This window comes from Manacus vitellinus, unplaced genomic scaffold (genome assembly GCF_001715985.3).
Source record: "Manacus vitellinus isolate BGI_N305 unplaced genomic scaffold, ASM171598v3 scaffold_1_pilon, whole genome shotgun sequence".
Lineage (NCBI taxonomy): Eukaryota > Metazoa > Chordata > Aves > Passeriformes > Pipridae > Manacus > Manacus vitellinus.
Window position 1 is genome coordinate 8380701 of NW_021939396.1, and position 25838 is coordinate 8406538.

The following is a 25838-nucleotide window of genomic DNA, read 5'->3' on the forward strand; positions in this document are numbered from 1 at the left end:
TACTTTAAAGATACATTTAGTTACAATGTCTTAGGTGACCTAATTACAGCACAGAATATTAGTATATGTATTTATCCCAAATTCTGAAACTCCAGATCTCCAGCTTCCCACTTCCCGTTTAAAGTTTTAGAATTATATCTTTGATTTATTTAAAATAAGAGGAAACTTGGACTATGGGCATTCTGTAATGAAAAACTACCTTATCGTTTTACCATTGTTTATGAAATGCAATAAAAACTCTGTAATATGAGCATATTGTACATTAAGGTTTGTTCCTTTAATCCCATTCAAATAGTCAGAAAGAGTGGCCCTGAGAATTTTAATTTTGTTTAGATTTAGCAGTGTGTCCATTCTGACAGCCCAAGTCAGACAAAGGGATGCTTGTCTCCACCATTTTGAGGGTGTACATGTGTGGATGTTCACACTATAAATTAATATCATGCATGACCACTCCCCAGAAAGGGAAAATAATCCTAAATCAATACATTTTTTAAAGTAAAATAAATTTTCTTTTTAGTCCAACAGGCAACCAGCTAAACTGAATTTATTGACCTGCCAGGTGAAGCCAAATGCTGAAGATAAGAAGTCTTTTGATCTAATATCACGTATGTAGCATCTTCAGTACCCTCTTGCATTATATGGGACTTCTGAAAATGTCATTGCAAAAGGCTTTGAGCAAAACATGAGGCTAGAGCTCAAAGTTCAGGTCTGTAACCAGACACGTGCAGTGCCTCATGAGTGTTCAGAGCCTCTAGTTTTGAAGATGGGTTGAATGGACAAATGAATATAGAACCTGTTCTCTGTGTGTGTGAGATAAATGCTGTTTGTCTGTGACAAGCCATGAAATACAGCATATGTGCTGCTCTCCTAAGTTCAGAGGGATGTTTCACAGCTTAGTGCAACGTGCATAAGCTATGTTCACCAGGAAATGGCAAAGACCTTCGGCTTCATCTTGTTTTTCCTTCACTGTTCTGCTTTTTGAGTGCTATTTGAGTGGATGAGGAAGGCAATGAGAACCAATTTATCTTGTTCTCTTATCCCACTTTAGAAATATGCCTCTGTTTGTCTAAAACTGGGAGTGACTTGTCTTCTCATGATTACAGCTCCTGTGATTTCCCTTCTTCCCCTTTTGGTCTTGTACAGCAGGCATTTGTATCCAGTTTGGTTTTAAAAACACTTTTAAAGTTGATGAGTCCACTTAGTGTTTTCAGTCATTATATACGTACTATTAATCAACATTTTGGATTTACAAGGACAGTTTATGAAACCTTTGAATGTGGGAGATAGTAGGCAGTTCATGTCTCATCCTTTCGTTAGTAAAAAGATGTTTCTTCACCCAACTGGAGCGAAAACTTTACTATAGGAACAAATTAATTTTGCCCTTTTCTCCTACTTATGTTTCAGATTTGACTTCTAAAAGGGCAAAATTTGATCCATATGCTTATTTTTCTTTAATATTTCTAAACATAAGACTCTTGAAATTCATACATTTGGTGCAAATCAGAATTCAGAATTTCATCTTTCTCAGTTTTTTTAAAAAATTGTTTTCCGTAGCTATGAATAGGGTATTAATGTTATTGGTTAAGAGCAATTACTCCTAAAGGCTTTAGTTGCCTAATAGGTTTCAGTACCAAGTATGTGGATATTTTAAAATTTATCATGTGCCAAATGAAAAGATGTATTTATTTATTTCAGATAACAGAACATACCACTTCCAAGCAGAAGATGAACAGGAATACGTGGCGTAAGAATGTTTACATTTTTCAAGTTTATTTTGCCAATAGGGGTGTATAAAACAATGGCAATAGTTGTCTCAGTTACTGCACAAGTAGTGCCTACTGTCTCTTTTTTTCTGCTGTTGTGAATCTACAAATGTAAACTATCTTGTGTCACACTACAGAACTCTTTTAAAACCTTGTAATGTTAAAACCAAAACCCAAACCAAACTAACCAAAAACCCATTTAGATTGTGTATCCTGCCAGCACATGATTTTTGTGCAGTTGCTTGTCATGATATAGTATATCAGGTTATTAGGATTCAAATGATATATTTTTAAATACTTCCTAAGTCTTCTCTGTCAACCCTGTTTTGCAGTTACTTCTTTTACTTCTGACTCTGCCTTTTCCTTTAAATTAAGAATAATAATTAGATAAAAGAACTCCATATAACACATAGGAAATATGTACAGGCAGTGCATCTTTTCTACTGTTGACCTAGAAATAAACAGCAAAGCACATCTCTGATATTTGTGTACTTCAGAATCCAGGAACTTGCTTCATTAATACCTGTTTCCAACCAGATTGTTTCCTTTAAAACAATCTTTCTTCCTGCTGCATCAGAACTACTTCCTGAGAACCATGTACCACTGTTTTTTTCCTCCTGATCATTGCTTTCTGTGTCACCAAACGTGTGTTGTGTGTGTTGTCTAATGCTCATCACCCAACAGTTCAAGGAATAAAGTTACTAGTGAAGAGGACAGCAAGCCTGAGCCTGCAAGGCTGCCTCATTCTTTTGTTAAATATCCACATTCTAATGGCAGACTGTGTTGCTCCATGTGTATTATAAAGGTACAGGGAATGTTTGTAGGGTATTTCACTTGTTTGGTGGTGTTGGGAGGCAGTGGCATTGACAACTCAACCTTGGGAGTTATGGGTGAAATGAGAGGGCTGGAGGATTCTTTGTGCACCTATTTCCTTCCAGTCTTCCACAGCTTTATGTTGGCTCTGAGAGTACAAAGCTGACTTGCTAGTCATGTTTGCTGCATTCATCCTGGAACTTAATTATTCCAGTAATTTTCTCAGTCAAGAAGAAAATACTGTTATTTCCAGTGAGCCATAAGTTTTTGGGACTCTGCTCTGCATTAATTTTTACTCTATTAGTTGTTTTAAGAAGTGATTTGTTTGGGTTTTTTTGTCTTAACACATGAGCAAGGTAGGCGGAGAATGCATTAGTAATATCCTTCTTCTGGTTGGCAGTTCAATAAATTCGGTTTAGTGGGCTGCCTCTTGGACTGTTTTGTAATTCCAGGCTGGTTTTATTTCCCATTAGAAGCACTGAAGTCTCATTTATCACTCTAAAGTCCAGTGGCTGAGAAAATTACTTGTACTGGAAGACAGAATCCTATAATATCCTAAGTTGGAAGGGACCCTTAAGGATCACTGAATCCATCTCCCTGCTCCTTGCAGGACTGCTGCAACTAAACCATATGACTAAGAGTGTTATCCAGATGCTCCTTAAACACCACCAGGCTTGATGCCCTGGCCACTTCCCTGGGGAAGCCTGTTCCAGTGACCAACCACCCATTCAGTGAAGAACCTTCTCCCATTTGAACTTCCCCTGATGCAGCTTCATTCCATTTCCTCATGTCCTATCTATCACTGGTCACAAGAGAGAAGAGATCAGCACTTCCCCTTCTGCTTTAGTTTTAGTGCTGCCTCTCTTCTGTCTTTTTTACTTCATACACCAATTGAAAAAGAAATGCATAAATAGATTTTTAAATCATTTTCCTTACAGACTCACATCTACATAGAGAAAAAAGCAAGATGCCTTTCTTTATATTTTAGTTCAACTGACCCTGTAAACGTTTTCCTAGTGATCATTTTACAGTTTCTATAAATAGCTCCTCAAACTACTGAAAAATAAAAATAATTAATATTAATTAAAAAAGCAGATGGTTTAAAATAAAAGCCACTGAAGCTTACATTCTTATAGGTTTATTATTGCTTCCCCTTAAACACTTCCTTCAGTCCAGTGTACTTCTTGATTTTTATCCAGGCAGCTGTCTGAATAGATTGACAGTCCTTAAATTCCCAGTGGATTATTGGTTTGTCTAGTAGATAAAATACAGTGTATTTGGGAGAGGAGGTGCATGGGGAGTCTATGTATGTGCATATATAATATATTTTTATGTGTAGATTATAAGAAACATAACCAGATTTATTTTTTGTAACTTAGAGAATAATAGTTGCTTTCTATTTTTTTGTAACTGTGGATAGGGACAAACATAATCCAGACATGACCTTTTAGTTCTTTTCTGTCCTCTTTTTGAAGGTCAAGGGTATATCCATATCTACAGGAAACACCTGGATTATAAACAAAGCTAGATTCAGAAATTTTTCTGTGAAGAAACACACATCTAACTTCAGTCTAGATTTTAGCAACAGTCCTCAGGCATTTTTTACTTTGGAAATATTTGGAAGGTCTTGATACTATCTGTTGCTTCTTCCATACAAAAAGGGTTATTTCTGAATATTTGAAAGATACTGTGCTATTCTTGTTCTGTTTATGCATTTACCTGGAAAAAACCATGTTGCAATAGTACTTGTCAGAAGAGACAGATAAACTTTTGTTGCAGACCGAAAAACCCAATGGTTGCTATTTTTGGGAGAGAGATTTGTATTGGCTTGAAAATATTGAAGAAAAATAAGAGGAATCTGAGTGACAGTCTGGTCCATCCAAGATAACAAATTCCTTCTGTTTTCTGAAGGCACACATGATGCCAGATTTTTGTTTACCATTGCGAGTTTCTTCCATACCAGGAATCTCCAGCAAACGAAGTGCCTTAAAGGATCATAAGAAACTTCTGAGATTCAGAAAAACAAGTTTAATTGACAATTGGACAACCTCTTTTATTGTCTTAGATAGAATAGAATCGTAGAATCTTTAGGTTGGAAAAAAACATTAATATCATTGAGTCCAACCATTAATCAAGCACTGCCAAGACCACAACTAAAACATGTCCCCAAGTGCCATGTCTGCACACCTTTCAAACACCTCCAGGGATGGTGGCCCAACCACTTTCTTGGGCAGCCTATTCCAGTTCTTGGCAACCCATTTTGTGAAGAAGTTTTTCCCAATATCCAATCTTAACCTCTCCTGGCACAACTTGAGCTTTTTCTCTTGTCCTAAAACAAGAAGATAATGAAATTTAAGACTTTTAAAATTATTTGAGAGAACAGTACAAAGTATTACCAGAAGCTTTTTGACTGTTAGTTTGGCACTGGCAGTATTGTGGGATAAACCAAACATATATTTTTTTATAAAGGAAAAAAAAAAGACTAATACAGATAAGAAAAAGAAGAAGAAGAGCAGTCAGAAGGCAGTTTTATAAACTATTGGCATTGAATTAACATCCTATATTTACTGATTTGATTTGTTTATTTTTGAGTGCACAGCCTGGCAGGCAGGCCTGGTGACCAACTGGGCACTTCTTGTGTGAGTAGCACCAGTCATTCAGAGTGTGCCTGTCCTTGTGCTGGTGCTGCCTGGGCTGTGTCTGGGAAGAGCTGACACTGCAGTGCCTCTTGCTCTGACCCACAGGTGACACCAGTGACAGGCAGCCTTGAAGAGCAGGTTCTTTCTACCTGAGCAAATGCAACCAAAATAAATCATTGCTCTGACAGTTTAGATACTCATAATAAGGAAATCTATATCAAACTAACAGCTGGCTCAGTTGTGTTGTATTTATTATAATTGTATCTAATAATATTTTAATGGTTACTGCATAGCTGAGTTTTGTTTAAATTCTGCCTTTTTAACAAACTAATCAAATTGTAGCCCTGAAAGAAATTGTCAACAAATATCAGAATAAATGTTGTCTGTCTGAGTTTAATTATTATTTTACTCTGTGTATTTAACCAAACATTGCTATAATAACAGACAAGCAAGACACTGCTGCCTCTTTTTTAATAGCATTGGATTTCATCTGAAAAATTGCAGAAGAATGCCATCTAGTGTGGGCTCCTCTCATGTAACAAGAGAGACAAATTTAGTTGTTTTCAGCATGCAAACTATGGAACAAATTTGTGTTCAAGACTTTAAATTTCTCTTTTGTTTCTGAGGTTGATTTTTCAGTATTTTTAAAGCATTTTCTTTTAAGCACAAGTTCCCAGATTATTTTGTGTACATAAAAATTTAAAAGACATAGATGTATGAAGTGTATAATGTACAGCCATTTTAGCACATTTCAGAAGGCTGATGATATCAGACAATCTGGATATTGTAAATATGAAATGCATTGAGGACTCTGCCAATTTAAAATATTTATGTGTAAAAAATTATATTTGCAGTGGATCTAAAAACATCTAAAATCACTACACCTGTGAGGATTTCTTTTTAACAAGTTTTTTTTCTAAATTAGCAACACAGCATCTGCAATGTGCTTGTTCTTGGTGTAACTGCTTTCCCTCTTTATTTCCACCTGTAGTACCACAGCCACTGAGAAGGGGGTTTGTTTGGTTTTAATTAAAACGTTGTGTAAACAAAAACTGTAAACAAGTGGTTGAGAGGGGCCGAGGAACTGGCACCTGAAATATCATTAAAGAGTCTTGATTTGTTGCAGTCAAGAGCTGGTCCTAAAACTTTGTGTTGGCTATTGATATGGTTACTCTCCTGTGGTCCTCTCTGCCTTACTCCATTGGTTGCCATGGCAATTAATTTGGGCATTACAGTCTGACTTTGATTAGTACACGGAGACCTCCATTTTAAAAGGCAACTGGGCATCAACATATTCACAAGGGTGCTTGCTGTTACCTCTGTGAGGAGAAAGATGCACGGTAGGGGTTATAATTTTCTCTTTTAATAACAGGATAGACTTCAGGAAGATTTTGGGCACCTTTTAAAGTGGTTAAATTTACAGGAGCTTTGCCCCTTTTCTCTTCCACAGCTTCCACCTACTTGAGAAACTTGAACTGTGCTGCTTTGGCTTTAAAATTGTTCACCAAAGGGATGTTTTAATTAAGACTATTTGTCTCTTCTCATTCTTACTTACCTTTTCTCAAATCTTTCCTTTTTGTTTCTCACTTTTTCCCCTCTTCAGTCTCTCCCACAATAGAGTCCTTCCCTACATTCCCATTAATATTTTGTTCCTGGCAAGCATTCTACAGTTTATAGATTAACTTGTATTTGCAAATGCAGATCTTCATTAAGGTCTTTATCTTGTGCTAGATGGATATCAGTATTGACTAACAGCAAAGAAGAAGCATTAAATATGGCATTCCGTGGAGAGCAGAGCACAGGGGAAAACAGTTTAGAGGATCTGACAAAAGCCATTATTGATGACATACAGAGATTACCCGGAAATGAAGTCTGTTGTGATTGTGGCTCACCAGGTATCTCAATTTGTTCATGTCATCACCATCTTGTTGGGACCTAAGTAATTTCTTTAAAGAAGTGTTTGTAGAGTGCAAACTAATTTTCTAAGTGATGTGTTTCCCAGTCTTCAGCCTGTTTTTAAAAGAAGAAATATGACTTTCCTACGTTAGTTCTGTTTAATTCACTAAAATATTTTTGTGTGTTGTCTGTGCTTACTTCCAGCAGTTCAAGCCCCTCTGGAGTTTGAACTGTTCTTGTTGCACTGTGTCTAGATGCTTGTTGCACTTGAATGGAAGTTGCTTGGCATCACTGATCCTGTGCATGCTACTAAGTAGAAGTGAGTAATATTTAGACAATGATTGTGGAAAAATTGACCTAGCCAGGATCGTACTCTGAGGTTTTATCTTGGCATGAGACTACTGGAATTGCAGTATCAGAACTATTCAGAGCTGGAATAAGTAGTCTTGTACAAAGAATGAAACCCAGAGTTGAAATCCTCCAAGATAATATCTTCAGAAGTACAGTTACAGGTCAGTTAAGTGTTGCTTAGAGCTTGAGTGGAGGCAGCTTGACCCAGCACAACTGAATTGGTTTGGTAGCTGGCAGCTGTTGCAGCTTTCTCATCTAAAGAGACACTTCAAGAAAGTGATGCTTATTTGGAACTGAGTAGATAGTATGTATCTTGCAATGCTTGCTCATCCAAATAAGAAATAGCAAGATAAAAATACAAACTGGGATATAACTGTGTCAAATCCTGGAATCAGTTCATTCAATTATTTCATTATGTAAAGCTACAGAAACTTCAGACTACAGTTCTCATTCATCTTTTAATTTATAGTGAAGTTTTAAGCTTCACTCCTGCACACCAGCTTGCTGCTTTAAAACTCTTGACCTAATGCTTCAGCACTTACTATTTAAGGTCAAGGAAGAGATTAATTTGAAGACATGTATGTGTACAATGTGTGTCTGGAGCTTTTTCTTTTCCTTAAAAACTGGTCATGCTTCTTATGTAGCATTCATAGTATAAGATCTATTCTAATATTTCATGCAGATCTTCTCCATGACAGCAATTTTTATTTATTTTTTTATTTATTTTTTTTCCTGGACTAGCTAGCATTCCTTAAATTTTCTACAGCATACTGCTGTTTTACATACTGGAAAATTATATGGTCAATTTTTATAAAGGATTGTTTAAAGTTTAAGAAGTAAATTTCAAAACTTCAGAGGTTGTTAAATTTAGGAGATCTGTTCCTTTTAAAAACAGGAATTAAAAGCCTTATGTTGTTTGTACAGGAAATAAATCCTAAATGTATTGAAATATATTCATTAAGTATGAATTTATAAGTCTATATTCAGTGCCTTTGGGACTGTCTCTAAATCTGAAAAACTGAAGTCCATTGGTAGCAATTTGTGGTTAAATTTGCACTGCAGTTTGGAGAAAAAACCTAAGAATATTCCATACATTTCCATTCTTTAAAACATTAAATGAGGAATCATTTCAGAATACATTGGGATTTCTTACCACCACTGAAAACCTTTTCTTGTACTTTGATTAAATACGTTGTTTTTCAATTCTTCAGATCCAACATGGCTATCAACTAATTTGGGCATTTTAACCTGCATTGAGTGTTCTGGAATACACAGAGAAATGGGTGTCCATATTTCTCGAATCCAGTCTTTGGAATTAGACAAATTAGGAACATCTGAACTCTTGGTAAGTTTCTTTCGTTTGGATGATTTTTGGTGATTTTTTTTTTTTCGACAATTGATGACATATATATAGGAAACATTGAGATATATAATTTACAGTTAATTTTTTTCAAGGAATGTGTTTTTGTAGAACACCTTCATATTTTGTATGTATTTGATAGGAGCATAATTATATAATATTATTTATTATTGATAGTTTTGGTGATTTCTCACTTCTCTTGTTTGTTTCCTGGGGTTTTGCAGAATGAGTATTGACATCTGTTGTGATTAGTGCCATCAGAATTTTGTCTCTCAATAGCTGACCTTGACCCTAAATCAAGGCAGTCTAAAATTGCATGCAATTAAAACAAAGGAAAGCTAATTTAACTTGGCAAGTAAGAATGACTATTGCTAATTTTGACAGAAAAATGTTGGATGAATCTTTTAATTTGATGGAAGAAACTCTATAATATTAAAGTTATGAAAGGAATTTGATGTGAGACTACTAAAAAAACAAAACAAAACAAAACAATTGTAGCAGGTTTATCACTCCCCAGCTGTGTTTGGCCTGAGAGAAGATACTTGTTATAGAAATTTCGATCGGGAAAATTGAGAGAAGATAGAAGGCAGTTCTGGATTTGGGTATGGGTTCAACATTAGCACTAGCTCTCTCTTTGAAATACTGAGTTGTTTGGGAAGTTACTATTAATATAAATCAAATTTTGCTAAGCGTGACCTTCAATAGGTCTGAGCTTCTTTCCAAAAGTAGCTTCCTGATCAGTGTACCAGCACCACTTCAATGTTCATGCTGCTGATTCCTCATTCTCATTTTGGGTTTTGCATTGGAGGCAGATTGACTTGAAATGCAATCAGCTGTGACTGTGAAGTCTATCATACAAGTTCTGAGATGAGAGAATTTACACTTAAAATTTTATTTAATTGCTCTATATTTACATGCAATCATTGTGCTTTCATTTTGCAGTCCTGCGTGTTCCGTCTTTTATTAGTAGTGTGGAAAAGGCACATTAATAGTCCATTTTTTAGATTGCTGTTAGACCCCAAAAGCCCTCACTGTCATTTATTCTTTTTCTGATTTCAGCTGGCCAAGAATGTAGGAAATACTAGTTTTAATGATATTATGGAAGGGAATTTACCTAGTCCTTCACCTAAACCCAGTCCATCAAGTGATATGTAAGTCTTTAATCTCTAAAATTTTTAACATTAACTGTACTGTGGAATATATATTTGATGTAAAGTGTCTTAAACAGTAACCAAGCTAGAGGAAGGCTAGAATGGCAGAATAGTGGGAATTTTTACTCCAACTGTGGAGTTTCTTAGAAGTTATGTAGCCACTTTTTAACTACCTCAGCTTCTCAATGTAGAAATATTTTGAGTTTGGGTTTCAAGGTTCATTATTTGAATCCTGAATGGTTTTGAGTTTTATAGAATCCCTTCAGGTAATAAACACAGTTGGACTAAATGATACCAGCTCTGTTTTTACTTTGGTCTTAGTCCCCAGAGTCAGAGTGATTTTCATATATAACAAGAAGAGAGGATAAACTTGACAATGTACTTACTGTATTTTGTGCTTGTTTACAAGACATGCAAGATAACAATAAATAACACACTTTTTTTCAGATAGTTTTCATCTTCCCTTCTTATCTCCTGAGTTAGACAAGGTGATTGTAAATTAAAATCGTTGACCCATTTTTCTAAAAATTTCTAAAGCAAGCTCTATTTTCACACCCCACAGGACTGCACGTAAAGAATTTATCACTGCTAAATATGTAGATCATAAGTTCTCTAGGAAGACTTGTACATCTGCAGCAGCTAAACTGAGTGAATTACTTGAGGCTGTCAAATCCAGGGATTTACTTGCACTAATTCAAGTCTATGCAGAGGGAGTAGAGCTAATGGAGCCACTGTTGGAGCCTGGACAGGTAAGCTTATCAGGTAAACAAAGAGTATTTTAAATAATGTGTATTTGTAAAGTGCCCAGGACCTGGGTCTGCTACCTTTGATGCTAAAACAAGCAAAATAACAGATGAAAATGGTGGGGTTTTATTTCTTTTCTGTCGTGTAACATCTTTGTGGAGAGGGAAAAGAACACTATGTGTTGTCATCAGTTGGTCGAAAGGAGTGTGAAGTGCAATAGTGATATCCTATGCTGTTCTTGCTGCAACTTTAATATGTTGAAAAGCACCTGTTCTGCCATGTATCTCTTTTAGGAAAAGGCCCAGAGAAAGGAGACTTGACTTGATAGTGCAGGGTCACCTGACATCACCGACAGTATCATACCTGCTTTTAAAATAGTTGCTGAAGGAAAACATTATTGACTGTCTACAAGTCTCTATTTACTGTGGATGGGGAAAGAATAAATCTGATACCCTCACAGCTTCTGAAGAAACATTTACAGAAGTACAGAGTCTTTCAACTAGGAGAAGATTTTTTTTTTTTTAATAGAGTTCTGAATACTTGATCTTCCTTCTGAAGTCGGTAACAGGTTTTTGGTTTTTTTGAAAAATCAGTCCTAGTTGACCTCAATTCTCCTTGGAGAAATGTTGCTTATGAGCAAAATAACATGGTTTTATAGATAATCAATGCTGTGTAACCACTTGCTCAGCAATGTTTTCTCCCATCACTTTTAAACCCAACTTGGAGAGATGTCACAGAATGTTTTCAACAAGTTGTATGAAAATAGCTAAGATGGCAAAGGACACAATATGAAGTGTCTCTATGAAGTGAAGGGGATAAGTTCAATATAGTCTCAGCACTTGAGTTATCACAGAGTGCTTATCATGGAAACACATGACAAATTCTCTAACTGCAGGGTAAGCTTTCTGTATTTGTCATCCACAGCAGTTAGCACAGAATTAGCTCCTTGGTGCTTCTCAGCTATTATAGGCAATGATACTTAGAAAGGTATGAGCACCAAGTGAAATGTAGTCTGCAGTTAGGACATTAACAGCAGCATTCTCCACTGTAAATTCTCTGATGTTTAATAAATATCTTTTTTCTAAATTGGACTTTAATTCTAAGTATACATACTGTAATATGCTTTTTAAAAATGTCCTGTATGATCAATAGGAGTTAAAGAAATCTGGATCTAGATTAACTTCTTTTGCAACTTTTAAATGGAGTTAAACAGCTTTGCTGTCTAAATGCATTAATGCATATGATATATATATAGAAAATTAAGTATGACTCAGTTCAAGTCCAACAAGGAGACCCTGTATCTGGGGCAAACCACCCATGCACCAATATATGCTGAGACTCACCCAGCTTGGTCTCTAATGACCTGGAGGTCCTGGTGGACACCAGGCTGAGCATGAGCCAGCAGTGGTATTTATTCTAGGCAGCACTGAAACATTGCCAGCAGGTCGAGGGCAGTGTTCCTTCCCTTTACTCAGCACTGATGAGGCCACAACTGGAATGCTGTATCCAGCTCTGGGCTCCCCAGAACAGGAGAGACTTGGACATACTGGAGAGAGTGCAATGAAGGGCCACAAACATGTGAGAGTTTGGAGCACCCCCTCACTGAGGAAAGGCTGAGGGGAGGGTTCAGCTCAGAGAAGGCTCAGGGAGATCTCAGCATTGTGTGTAAATACCTGAAGGGAGGGTGCAAAGAAGGCAGATCCAGGCTCTTTTCAGTGGTGCCCAGTGACAGGACCAGAGCCAATGGGCACAGACTGGAGCACAGGAGGTTCCCTCTGAACATCGGGAAACATTTTTGTATTGTGAAAATGACCAAGCACTAGCATGGCTTGCCCAGGGAGTTTATGGAGTCTCTGTTCCTGGAGATATTCCAAAGCCATCTGGACATGGTCCTGGGAAACTGGTCCTAGGTGGCCTTGCTTAGGAGGGAGGTTGCAATAGATGATCTTCACAGGTCCTTTCCAATTTCAATTGTTCTACAAGTCTGTAGGAGATTTAATGTATGTGGGATTGATTTTTGTGGTGTTTTTTCCCCTGGTTTTGTAGGAAATAGTATTGTGGCTGTGCTTGGTGCTCACCAGGGTGTCATAAAGCAACAAGTACTGTAAACTCACTCAGTATTCCTGACAGGATCCCTTTTAGTTACTAGTAGCTAAAATGGTTAAAGGCTTCTCAGGGTCGTTCCATCCAGCAGGGAAAAGGGAAAACTGGGTTTGAGAAAGCTGTGATCTCAGAAAGTAGGATGGCATTTCCTTTGAAGCACATGGTGTCTTTTAGAGATAAGAAAGGCAATAACCATTTTCACCGTAATTTCCTAATAGTATTTTTCTGTTGAAAGATTTGTAAAAGAGTGAATGACATGTATCTTGTTAGGTCTGATATTACAAGCTTTTCAGAAGTAAGACACAGAAATCTAACTTCTGTTTGCTTGTGTTTAGGAGCCAGGTGAAACAGCACTTCATTTAGCAGTCCGGACTGCTGACCAAACCTCTCTCCATCTGGTTGACTTCCTTGTACAAAACTGGTATGGATTGCTCATTTATCATTAAATTGTACATGAAAAATGTAAATGTTCAGAGCTATCCTGGCAGTGCCTTGGATGGTGTTTGCTCATCACCTGTAATCTCTCTCCTTAGATATATTCCAAAAGAGCATAATTTAGCACCTTCGAGTTGACCTTTGTGCTCCTAATGAGGAGAGAGAAAGACGTATAAATTAAAAACATGGAAAGCAGTTACATAAAAATAGGATGAAAGGAAAAACTCTGCAGAGCACAAGGGAGCATTGATTTAGAGCACATGACAATATGAAGCAATGCAAACAAATAGTTCAGGTAGAGAAAGGATGGCTAGTAACTGTGCCAAATACAGAACACATGAAAAGAAATTGCAAGAGTAGAAAACAAGGATCTTAATCAGAAAATTATGAGCAGACTATAGATAGACTTTGAAAAAGGTGTTCCAGTATTTAATAAACTGTATTAAAGCTATTGAGAGCATTAACTTCTTAATTAGTAATTTTCAACATCTAGTTTATTGACTGAGATATTCTTTGTTGGGAAGGGATGTGTTCATAGAAGTAAAAAAACCATAATGAAAAGTGTGAGTGCTGATTATAGTAGAGTGTTATTGAAGTAACAAGTAAAAAATAAACTACTAATATTTGCAAACTGTTTGAGACTGTAATTTTAGAAATGTTTTTGAAGCCCAAATTATTATTCTGAGCATTATTAAAGGATTTTTTATTTTGGATGATTACTTATAATTATTTTGTTTAGTTATGAAGGTTCACAGTTTCTTCAGACAACTATAGTCTCGTATGTGTTTCTGTCTGCTGTCTGTATTTTTGTCTCAGTCTAAAGTTTAAGAGCACCTTTACAACCCTGTGGGCTCTGCACTTACTGTTCAGTATGGGTAACACTGGGAAAAGCTGTCATCTCCTGAGCTTTGCTTTGCTGTTTTATAAATGTATTATATTGATCCCAAAATGGCAGTGACATTTTTGGAGAAACCTGGTTTTAGAACTTGAAAACTGAAGGAAGTACAGTTTTTAAAAAGCCCTGTGAACCTCTTTTCACAGCTGGTTTTTCCCTAACTCAGTGTATATCCTAATATTGTTCATTCTCACGACCACCTTTTTCATATTTCCTTGATTGCATAGGACTTATTGACCTATTTTAACTGTATCAGGATGATTTTTCAGATATTTTTATTGGGCTAATTTAGCATGTTTGAAAAAACAAATTCCAATAAAGTGGTGGGTGGAAAACAACTGGAATGACCTTACAGAAGATTAGGCTGGAATATTTGAGTTTCACTTCATTAATATTTTAAATTAACATTTGTAGATTCACAGTTCTTTTCAATCACAACTCAGGTATTTCCAGTGTCCTTGGAACTATTTTTCATAGTTTTTGAAAGTCATGTTTAATTTAAAAATATTTCTTTCTCCTACTTCATATTTGTGCTGTACAGATTCTAGTAATTTATTGTTTACAGGCATGCTAAATCTGAAGTGAATAGCACAGCTACTATACTTGTCTTGATTGTTTTTTCTTTTGTGTTTAGTGGAAACCTGGACAAACAAACAGCATTGGGTAATACAGTTCTACACTACTGCAGTATGTATAACAAGCCAGAGTGTTTGAAATTGCTTTTGAGGGGAAAGCCAACTATTGATTTAGGTAAGTTCATTATTTAAAACTAGGAAATAAAAATTTCCTAAAATTTCTTTTCATTACTTTAACCACCTTTATTTATGTCCCTGTGGTAAGTAAGCTTTTAAAACAAAACTGTGTCAAAAGAATGAGGACCTTGTCACCAACAAGCCTAAAAGAAACATTCAGTTAAGAAATAGAACTTAAATTCTTACAATATAATAGTGAGAAAGGTTTCTAATACAAAATACTAATGGTAAACTCTAATTTTTCTGCAGAACTCTATTTCTGATCCATTGTAAATTGCCTGGAATTTAGGTTTATTGTTTGTATTGTAAAATTAATCTAGAACTTGTATGTTGTAATGCTTCAAGTGGCTGCTCATGTTAATTCCACTCATATATGTGTGGGTTTTGTGCATACAACAGTTAATTCTTCTGTTAACATCAATGACAGCTGGCACTGTGATTTCACCCAGCACATCCCAGCCACCACTGTCGCTGTTTAGGGAAGGGATCAGCTTTCTTAGCTGCCTTTCTGCTTCTCTTTGCCATCTGCATTTGTGAGACAGGTATAACACTTGCTGTACCTGTATTAGTCCATTTTTCATCATGGCTTACCAAAAGTTTAATTAGGAAAAGAATCTCTGTTTGCTCACACCTAGGATAATCTCCTGTTTTCTACTTGCTCTCCTTTCCCTACCATATTTTGTGAGTTAGGAAGGCATTCCATAAATCCAGCTTGTTAGGCTCAGGATTTAAGTGTCATCAACATGTCTATAAAACATTTGCATTCAGTCAGTTAATGGTATAGAAGAAGAGTTTTTTCAACAGTTGATGCAAACTGGGGAGTATGAAATTTTGTTTCTCCCTTTTTCTTCATCATCATCATTTTTCTCCACTTCCTCGTAAAAAACTGTTACGTAGCTTAGTGTCAGAAGTCGTTGGTTTCCTTGGCCTTCTTATACATCCTTAGAATATGTTTCAATATTATCATAAGTCAAAGAATGTAATGTGACCTTTTTTTGGTAGTTATAATGAGAAAGGTATGTGAACAAGTCAAAGCAAGTTTATTGGTCCTTCCATTGAATGCTCTCCTACATAGGTGCCAGAAGAGTGTTCACACCTTTCTTGTGTTTTGTTTTTTGGGGGGGAAAGAGGGGGGAGAGGGTGTTGCATTCTTTGTGTTGTTTTTTTGAACTGTATATTGTCTTTAGACCTTAAAACATCAGGTTTATACTCAAGAGCTGAATGTTTGGAATTTATGTAGTCCCTTAAGCTGTCTGTATGTTAACTTCACTCAGGAAGTACTGGATTTTCATTCCTTTTCATATTAAACCCATGAACCATCTCAGAGAGATCTTTCCATAAGGAAATCCTTCTTCTAGCGATCTTAATTCTTTCAGTCATAGGCCTTTCTAGATGACTGCTTTGTATGTTCTAGGATTCCTGACTAGAATTCTCTGTGTAATATTTCACATAGACATATGTGCTTATGAGACCTCAGTCTGACATCACAGAAATGTTTTACAGTCTGCATGTGCTGTAGACCACTCTCTGTTCCAGCTCCATGGCATTTGCTGATGGACATTTTACCTAAGTTTATCCACATAAGATTCAAACATGGGGTTTACTTTTGATTCTTGAGACTTCCTAGCATCTAGCAAGGATTCCATTAGACACTGTGCCAGAGGACCTTCCAGAGGGCTCAGATATTGCTTTTTTTCTGATTGGATGCTTTTTTAAATTGTAAACTGTTTTATAGCCTTTATAAAGACAAATTAGCTAGAAAGTTTTAAATTTTTTCTTGTTCAAATGTCTTCAAATTAAGGCTTCAAACCTCTAAATATTAATCAAAGTAAAACGTGCTTGGATCAACATTTACTTTTTTTTTTTTTTTAAATCTTAGAATAGTTTTCTTTTTTGAGCCATTTTACCCTCTGTACTTGCTTTTCCTGATTATTCATGTAAGACTTTTATTGGCAAAGGTCTTAAATGGAGGTTGAAATGACCAATATATATTCTTTATATTTTCTGCTAGGATGGTTAGGAGGGATCTGGGAACTGTCCCAGCAGATGCTGCTGTTCAGAAAGAACCTGATGATACATGAAATGCATGAGCACTTAAAGTGGAATCTTAAAGAACTGCAACTGCTATAGAGTAAATAGATATTTTTGGTCACTTTCAGAAGTTACTGTGCTACAAGTAGTGAAACTTAATGAATTGTTTCTTTAGACATCTCAAAGAATTGCTCTTTTTTGTGTTGTTAATTTTGTAGTAAACCAAGCTGGAGAGACAGCTCTGGACACAGCAAAAAGAGCGAAAGCTGTCCAGTGTGAGGAACTGGTAAGAAGGGATCTGTGGGGGCAAAGGCAAGGGGAATGTTTACTGCTTTAAAAATGTGATCTACTTAATATGTCATTACCACTGTATCTCAGATGTGGTATTGCTGCCAGCTGGCTGTGTGCTGATCTGAAGGCCCTACCATAGGTGAATATTTTCTGACTTAAAACACAACAGTAATTTTCTTTGCAACACTTCAAGTAAAAAATGTTACTTCTGTTGGCAGTACTAGTTATTTTCACCAAGATATTTGAAGACCTTAAACACTGGAGGGTTACATATACCACTAAATAAATCATTCAAGGACATTTGGCTTCATCACCTCAGAAGTTCTTTTTAAAGACTTTTATATCAGGAGTACAAGACAATCCTCTGTAATATTACATCTGTCAAGACCTTTTAGGTCTGGATCTTTGTCTTTTCCTGCTTTGGCTTTTTGTATTTAATGGGACAGGTAGTTTAGAGATGGTGAAAGTCTTCTTACAAAGAGGATTGAAACAACTTAAACCTGCTTAATGGAGAAAGAAGCAAAAGTGTAATGTCTGCAAGTTAGTATATCAAAAAATATAGAACACCAGCTTCTATGGGACTTTGTCCCTCTACTGAACATGATCAGAGCAAAAACCTTCTGGAATTTTGAGAACATATGAGGGATGTTAACAGATGCCACTAGAGAAAATTATTGGTGTTCAAGAAATAAATGAATAAGAATTTTCCCATGTACTCCTCTGAAGCAGTTAGCCAGGAATAAGGATTCTACATCAAACCAGCAAACTTGTTTGTTCGTGGCTCTCTGAGGTGCCACCAGCACGCATTAAATAGGCAAGTGAATTTAATTACTACCAAGGTATTAAAAAGTCTGAGTAGTGTGGCAGTTACACATGCTAGACAAAACCAGGAGAATTTACAAAACAGTGTTCACTTGCTGCTTAATTCTGTTTCCTTTTTTTCCTCATTTTGATGATCCAAGGATATCTACTTTTGCTCCATAGCTGGTAATTTTAATACCTTTCCTTTGACTAATGAAAGTTCTTGTCATGAATTAATCATTGCATAATCAAGACATCTTGTCCTTCAGAAATCAAAATAATTTTCCGTGTTTCTGGGGATACAAGTCAACATTTTGCTGTGGCTGATAAAGTGGTACTGTCACTGACTTCTCAGTTGGTGCCACGTCTGCTGTGTAAGTGCCGTTTCCAGTAGTTTGAGTATTCTGTCAACTGAAAAACAGATCGGCTTTACAGCACACAATTGGGATGGATTGCTTTTTCTTTAGAGTATCACTTCAGTAAAGTGACATCTACCCTTAATGTGGACCAGCTGATTGTGTTATAGAACAAACAAAAACAAGGGGATGTTATCAGTGAGCTTATCTAGCAGTTAAGTGTTTCAGCTGTTGTAATACAAATTCCATAAATACCTCACTGATTATTTCAGCTAACTCTCATAGAGCATTTATGCCTTTTCTCTTTTTTTTTTTTTATTTTTGAAGAGGAAAATGATTTCTGCATTTTTTTTCAAAAGTGGCAATGAGATATAAATAGTTAAGAGTGAAAAAAACCCCATGAATGAGCATATTGTTTACCACCGGCAATAACAAAAGTACAAGATAAATAGCTGTGTGTTTGCATGTACTAAGCTAATTTCTGTTGCATAACTGAAGTCTTAACTGTGTAATTAAATTCAGTTTCAACTGAAGTAGGTTCATGAATACTTACATAACAGATTGGAAATACTTTCTTTATTACATATTTTATTTCAGGAAGATGGTTAAAGGCTTTCCTGAATCGACTAGTAGACCACACTTCAAAGGATTTGAAGGAATAAATAGTGATGGAAAATCTAGGCCTTAGAGAGGAGAATTTATCTCCTCAGAAAAACCATGAACTGCTCTTTTAGGTTTTTTGCTGATCATTGAAGTAATAGTTTTCTAATATGTTATTTGGGCTGGCAAAGTAGAGGAATTTTGTGCTTAAGACATGTTGGCCTCATCCAGGGAGAGAGAGGCAAAATATTTAAATAAAGGTTAAATATCTTTTCTTTTGATTCGAGTACAAAAACTGTGATTTTTGAGGGGCAGTAATTGTATATAGTAGAATTTATAAGTAGGTTTTGCCTTTTCTGTTTTTAAAGGAGGGCTCCAGATGCATCTTCTTTTGTGCGTATACCTTGATGTCATCTATTCAAATGCTTGTCAAACATGGCAATTTCTGCCATTTCCAAAAAAATCTTTTCTTTTTGTCTTTTAGCTGTTTCTCTGTACCATAAATAAATGAAGGATGTTTGTGTGAACGCCTTGAAATTGTGTGGGTTTTTTAATCTGGAAAAGTTATAAACCTCTAAATATTTCAGTTTTTTTCTTGCCATTACAAAGCTAAGTTTGTTAGCAGCAAAATAACAGCAAGCATTTTAACAAGAATTTTTATTTCTTTCAGCTTTCTCAAGCCAAGGCAGGAAAGCTAAACCCACATGTTCATGTGGAGTATGAATGGAATCTTCGGCAGGACGAAATCGATGAGAGTGACGATGACTTAGATGACAAGGTAAGTGTGAATCACTGGGAGGGCTTTGCACACAAACTCTCAACATTTCAGATCCGTGGTAGTAAATGGAATTAGAGACCTACTTTAACCTTTTTTTTCTTATAGATATTTTTTTTGGGGGGGGGGGAAATAGTTTTGAGGCCTGTATTAAAGACTGACAAAGTGCTGTTTGAACATACACTGTCAACCTGGTTGTTATGGACTTGAGTTTCAAAAGTTTTGCTTTGACAAGACATACGGTATAATATAAATCAGTAAATCTAGATTACTTTGTTGTCATTTTATCCTCTTCTGAATTCCAGACTGTTAAATTTTAGCTGGAAGAAATCCAAAGCTTACATACTTATTTTTTCCATAAATTAATTAAAAACCTAGGTGTTGAATAAATAACTCTATTTTTCACAAACTGTGCTGTGCTATATATTCCTGGTTTTAAAGACAGAAGTAATGGAAAGACAAAACTTGAGGGCATAGGATAATTGCCATCCTAGAATAAATGAAAACTGAGGCTCAGTGTCCTACTTAAGCAAGTCAGTTAATTACTGTGTGCTCTGTTTCTGTACTAAATGCCAATACACCTCTCCTATTTTATATGAGCTCTGCAGAAAGAAATGTGGACAACTTCTCATTTTCTGTGACACTTGAGACTGAAAGATTCAGGAACTGAAATAATTTACATGTCCTCAAGGACAGTAGAGAACAAAATGATCATCTGTGCAAGGAGCCTTGGGAGGATGAGTGATGCTGTGCTGCAGATAATAGCCTGAACCAGAGCTGCAGGGAAACAGATCGTGCTCCATATGCAGCCATTAATGTGCAGCAGGCAAAAATTGATGTGTGAAATTTCTTCAAAGAGCAATTATACACATTTTAAAAAAGCTGTATCATGGAATATATTGCTAGTTCAGGCACCAAATACATCTGATCTGTCAGAACTGTTTGTCTATTTTTAATGGGAATCGGTGGGGTAATAAACTTGATACTTGAGGATAATCATCTGGTCTGAGTAAAGGGCTATATGTACTGAAAATTACTCTTGTATTCTAAAAACCCTATTAGTCTGATATTGGTATATTATTAGTTTGTATCTCCTGCTTAAATCTAGTTTTGTATACATGATGATTTTTTGATACTACAATCTTAATTTTCATTTAGAAGAAAGCACCTTTCAGGTTGAATTGCTGAAAAAGGGAGGAACGGGGGCTTATTTTTCCAATAAAGAAAAAAATTAGGCTCGTGTTCACTAAAATATGTTCTAGTATATTATTTTCCAAACATATTAACTATATTTAGTGTTTAGACAGCTGCATAATGTATTTGTTTTTCTATTAACAGCCCAGTCCTATAAAAAAGGAAAGATCTCCAAGACCCCAAAGTTTTTGTCACTCTTCAAGCATTTCTCCACAAGACAAACTGACTCACCCTTCATTTAGCACTCCCAGAGACAAGCAAAGACTCTCCTATGGAGCTTTTACCAACCAGATCTTTGCAAGCACAGACTCACCCACCTCTCCAACTGCCGATGCTCCTCCCCTTCCTCCTAGAAATGCTGGCAAAGGTAAGTCTGTCTCCAACCTACACTTGCAAGCAGTGATTTTTCCCAGTTATCCTTCCTTTAATCAGGTACATTGCAGTGTTTCAAGATGTAGCATGTTTTTCTTGTTGCATTGATGCAGTAATATGGTACAGTGGATGTTCTAAACTTAAAAAAGGGGGGGGGGGATATTTAGTAATGGACTCGTTTATAATCCTGCACATGAATGGGTGAAAAATAAACTAATATTCTGCTAAATTAAAGTTGTTTCATTTTAAGAGACTTAGTCATGCAACTCTAGTGGATCGTGTTGGTTTGACCTAGATATCTGTAGTCTTCAAGTTTAGAGGATATATTTATGGAGCAAAACATGTTGCTGTATTATATTTTGTGCAGATCTACTTTTCAGGACAAAGAAGTCCCTTATCTTTTTCCCCTTTTTACATATTTAGTTTAGAAACAGACAAATTGTGTTTTTACAGTAGACTTTTTAGAGAAAGCTTCAGTTGCAATCAAGGCTACAGTACAGTCTAATGCTTCAGCAGTTATCCTGATGCTCCCTTTTGTGAGCACTGTTGTATCTTTATATTTCATTTCTTGACTGGTAATTAACTTCATTTAAAAAAGATACAGAGATGGCCCCATCAAAATATGAAAGAATAAAAGGGACAGGACACAGGGTGTTAGCATCAGGTCTTTGTTTTCACATGGTTCAGATGCTGTGCTTAAGCACTACTGTTCCACCATCAAACTTTACCATGTACTGGCAGCTTTCAAATAGATCCCTTGGTTCTCTTTTAAACAGGTTTGTTTCCCATTACAAGGCAAAGTGATTTTGCCAGGGTTTGCATTTTTCACATGAGGTTTTTTATATCAGTTTCATTGGGGACTCAGTTGTATTCCTTGTAACTTTACTATGTTGACCTCCTTGTTGGCATTTCAAGATTCTAACCTTTTCCTTCCTCTCCTCCATCCCTTTAACATGCTCTGTGTAACAGTCTGCTATGGATTGTCCATTGCAGACACAGTGTAGTGGCTTAGATGTTCCTTCAGTCTGACCTAGGATAACTTTTTCTTGCTGTAAAGTTGCAAGACTTGGAAACTAATCATGAATCTCATTTCCTGAAGGTGATTAAGGATCTTGTCTGGTGTCTGTCTGTAAACACTGCTTAGTATGTTGTCAGCTTTAGATGGATTATAACCAACATTACTTCTTTGTCATTATATAGTGAAGGTCTCATACATACTTACTCAGAAAATTGTCTTTTTCTTCAGGAAGGGGGATATTGATGTGCATATTTCATTCTGAGTATGTATTCTATTTTCAGAAATGTTAGGCATTTTCCTAGGTGTTCCTGCAAGTTCCTGGGTGTGCCTAGACAAGCACTGAAGCTACTCAGAAAGAATCAAGGCATTGAGTTCTTCCATGTTTTCATGTCAAAGATTACACAAAAGAAATTCTTATTTCTAGTACAGCAAAATCATATATTATCACAAAATACAGAGAAGTATTGCCTTCTAATGTAACATTAACTGCTTCATCAGAGTGGAAAATGCCAGATTCACAGAGTATGTCTGAGAGAGGGGTTTAATAGAACTGCTGTTACAGTAAAGTCACTGTGCTTTTCTGTTTCAAACATGCCAAAATTCTACAGTCTGTGAGTATTACTGAGTTTTTGGTTGGTATCCATTCAACAATATTGTAAAGTATTTAATCAGTTTTAGGGGTTTACATTAAATACATGCCTGTGTTACAGGAATAATTGAAGACTCAAAAGGATGGGGAACATGCATAGGAAAACTCATTAGTGTGGAAAGGTTACTCTAAATGCATCACTACAGATGCACTTATGCTTCATTATAAACTGTGCCTCACCTTGTTATCTCCCCCTTTCCAACTCCCAAATAGATTGTTTAAAATAAAAAGAAGCAGAGATTTTCTACTACCATAGACACTTGTGACACATCTGAATTTTGAAACAGATTTAATTTCATTTCTGTAGGAAAAAAATAATCCTCTAGAATTTATCTGCTCTTTTGAGATTAATAATAATAATAGATTATATCCCTTACATCACAGTTTAACGGACAAGCTTGCTTATCAAATCTTTTTTGTTGTTGTAAAAGTTCATTTTAATATTTAAGATTATATGAAAACAGTGTTACATTTTGCATTAAGTTCCCTAAATAGCAAGAGTAAGAAAAGCATTGAATCTGTAATAAAATTTAAACTTACCTTCTGTCCCAAATGTAATCTGATCTTTGTCCCTGTGCTGCTGTGAGGCCCTGACAGATACCATGGGACCCTGCTGGCACATGGAGTCTGTAGGGAATGGACAGCTGAGGTCTGTATTTTAGAAGGAGGCACGGAAGATTTTAAAGTTTCATGGTTTTTTATCCTTTGGGACATACATATAAAACTGTCTTTCCAGAACCTGTTCTATATTTAAAAGAACCCTCCTCCCTGTATCCCTCTGTTAGCTGGCTTCATTGGCCAGTGAAGTTCCTGGATAGAAAGGTTCCATCGTGCTCCTGAGGTGCCACAGGGGACAGGAAGCCATCCAGTGAACTTGTGTTGGGGAAGAAGGTAAATTTAAAGCAATTTACATAAGGCACACCACTCTTGCTCATGTTTTGCAGTGGACATGCTGGTTGAAAATAATTGTAATTGTTGGAAAAGGTGATATTGGAATGTTTAAAGTTTCTCCATACATCATTATAATGCATGTCCAGACTTTCCAGTTTTATAACTTTTCAAAATACTCCTATATTTTACTTTGAACTGTGTCATTTGTGGATACATCCTACTCTCTGCTATCACTGCTACAGGTTTAGTTTATCCTAATAGAATGAAAAGTACAGAATAAGTGCAGTAGCTGCCCGAGCCAACCACTGTGTGCTTTTGCAATACTTTATCTAAGCTTATTCAGATTCAACTTACTTGTGTTGTCAGTCAAGTCTTTAGTCTCTAACAGTCTGCAAATAATTTTTTTTACTGCTCTCTCCAGCTTGCACACCTACATTATGGCTCCCGACATCTAGCAGGTCATCTGCCTGTTGTTTTACAAAAAGCTTTCAAAAAAAAGAATCAATATTTAAGTAGTTGCATGACTCGCCACATTGCACAACTTTCATTGCAAATCCAATGGGAGGGTGATGTTGCTAACTAGTTATGGAGGAATATTAGGCAATCTAAGCCAGGTTTCCTTCATTTTAGCTGAAAGCTAATTGATTTTTTTATGGCTCTGCCTATTTCTCTCATATTGGAAAAACATGGAGGTCAGGGATCAATTCTGTGTCATGATGTTAAGTTTGGATGTTCAATACCTACGAGTTTTCATATTTTGCACCTTGTCTCAGCTCTAACATTAGGTACCTAGACCCAAAGGCTCTTCTTTTGTGGTTCCATTCTACTGCTACTGCAGACACTCTGATATTGTCTGCTCCTTCACTAGATCAGACTCAATTTCTAGCCAAATTACCTTATTTGAATTTAATAACTTAATAACTTCTAGAAGTTGTCTGACTGCATTGCTCACAGGATTAGGAATCTTCTTAAGTCCACTAAATTACCTTGTGCATGTACCAACATTGTTGTTTGGCTTTGGTGATTTTTCAGTCACTGGTGACCATATCAGGGCACTGCCTGGAGGGCAACCCTACAGGTCTTCATTTCTGGTTTCTCAGACTAAACAAACCAAGATTATTTCACCTTATCTGATTGAAGAGTATTTTCATTTTCCTATGATTTAAATTATCCTTTCATCACATTAGCTCTTATCCATACCTTTGCTGTTTAAAATGGCTTTCTGAAATACAAGTGGCTGGAAGTGTCGGGACAGCAGTAAAATTTGCTCTTTCTACTGGAAATACCACATCAAAACATCCTTCTTAATTTTTTCATGATTGTATCATACTGTGGCATAGCAGGCATTACCCAGTCACTACTACCATTTTCAACTGAAGCCCTTAATTTATAGCACAAATGTAGTTAATCTCATTTCCATTACCTCAGCCTTTAAGATCATCTGGTTTCTTCTGAATGCTTTTAGGATTTATATACTTCTCTTAAGTATACTTAATGACTTAGTTTTTTAAATATTCTCATAAATGTGTTGCACATTTTGATTAAATAATACTAGTTATCCCACTCAAACTCTGTATTTTTTAATATCATAGTAGGAATGGAAGGCTGGCTGACCACTGTTGCTTTCACGGGCTGTTCTATTTCTGAATCAACACAAAATACAACATTCTTTAATGAATTTTGTCTTTTTTTTTTTTAACAGGACATTTTTAGCATTAATTATAAAATGTAGTTCAAGTGCCAATGTTGCATCAATGTATATATTCTTACCTTTCTTATTCAGAGAATGATCACAATAATTTTTTTCTTTCATCATGGTCTATTTTCAGTACTGAAAACATATGATCTGAAGTAAGACAAACTGAAGAAGGTTTTTAGTAATATCTGTGCAAAAAGTCACTCATGGAAAATTTAAAAATTATAATAACAACACTTGTAAATAAAAATACTATTTTTGA

General features: G+C 36.0%; 1 protein-coding gene across 4 annotated transcripts in view; it reads left to right on the top strand.

Moving 5' to 3' along the window:
* ASAP1 (ArfGAP with SH3 domain, ankyrin repeat and PH domain 1) overlaps window positions 1-25838 on the top strand; it is a 148957-nt gene that overhangs the window by 101331 nt on the left and 21788 nt on the right. For all 4 annotated transcript variants that reach the window (XM_018076702.2, XM_029959307.1, XM_029959306.1 and 1 more), the window contains 11 exons: window positions 518-605; window positions 1696-1744; window positions 6947-7110; window positions 8674-8807; window positions 9882-9973; window positions 10536-10722; window positions 13156-13241; window positions 14785-14900; window positions 17152-17219; window positions 19652-19759; window positions 21095-21317. In XM_018076702.2, the coding sequence (XP_017932191.1) occupies window positions 518-605; window positions 1696-1744; window positions 6947-7110; window positions 8674-8807; window positions 9882-9973; window positions 10536-10722; window positions 13156-13241; window positions 14785-14900; window positions 17152-17219; window positions 19652-19759; window positions 21095-21317 (1315 nt within the window). The remainder of the gene's footprint in view (window positions 1-517; window positions 606-1695; window positions 1745-6946; window positions 7111-8673; window positions 8808-9881; window positions 9974-10535; window positions 10723-13155; window positions 13242-14784; window positions 14901-17151; window positions 17220-19651; window positions 19760-21094; window positions 21318-25838) is intronic.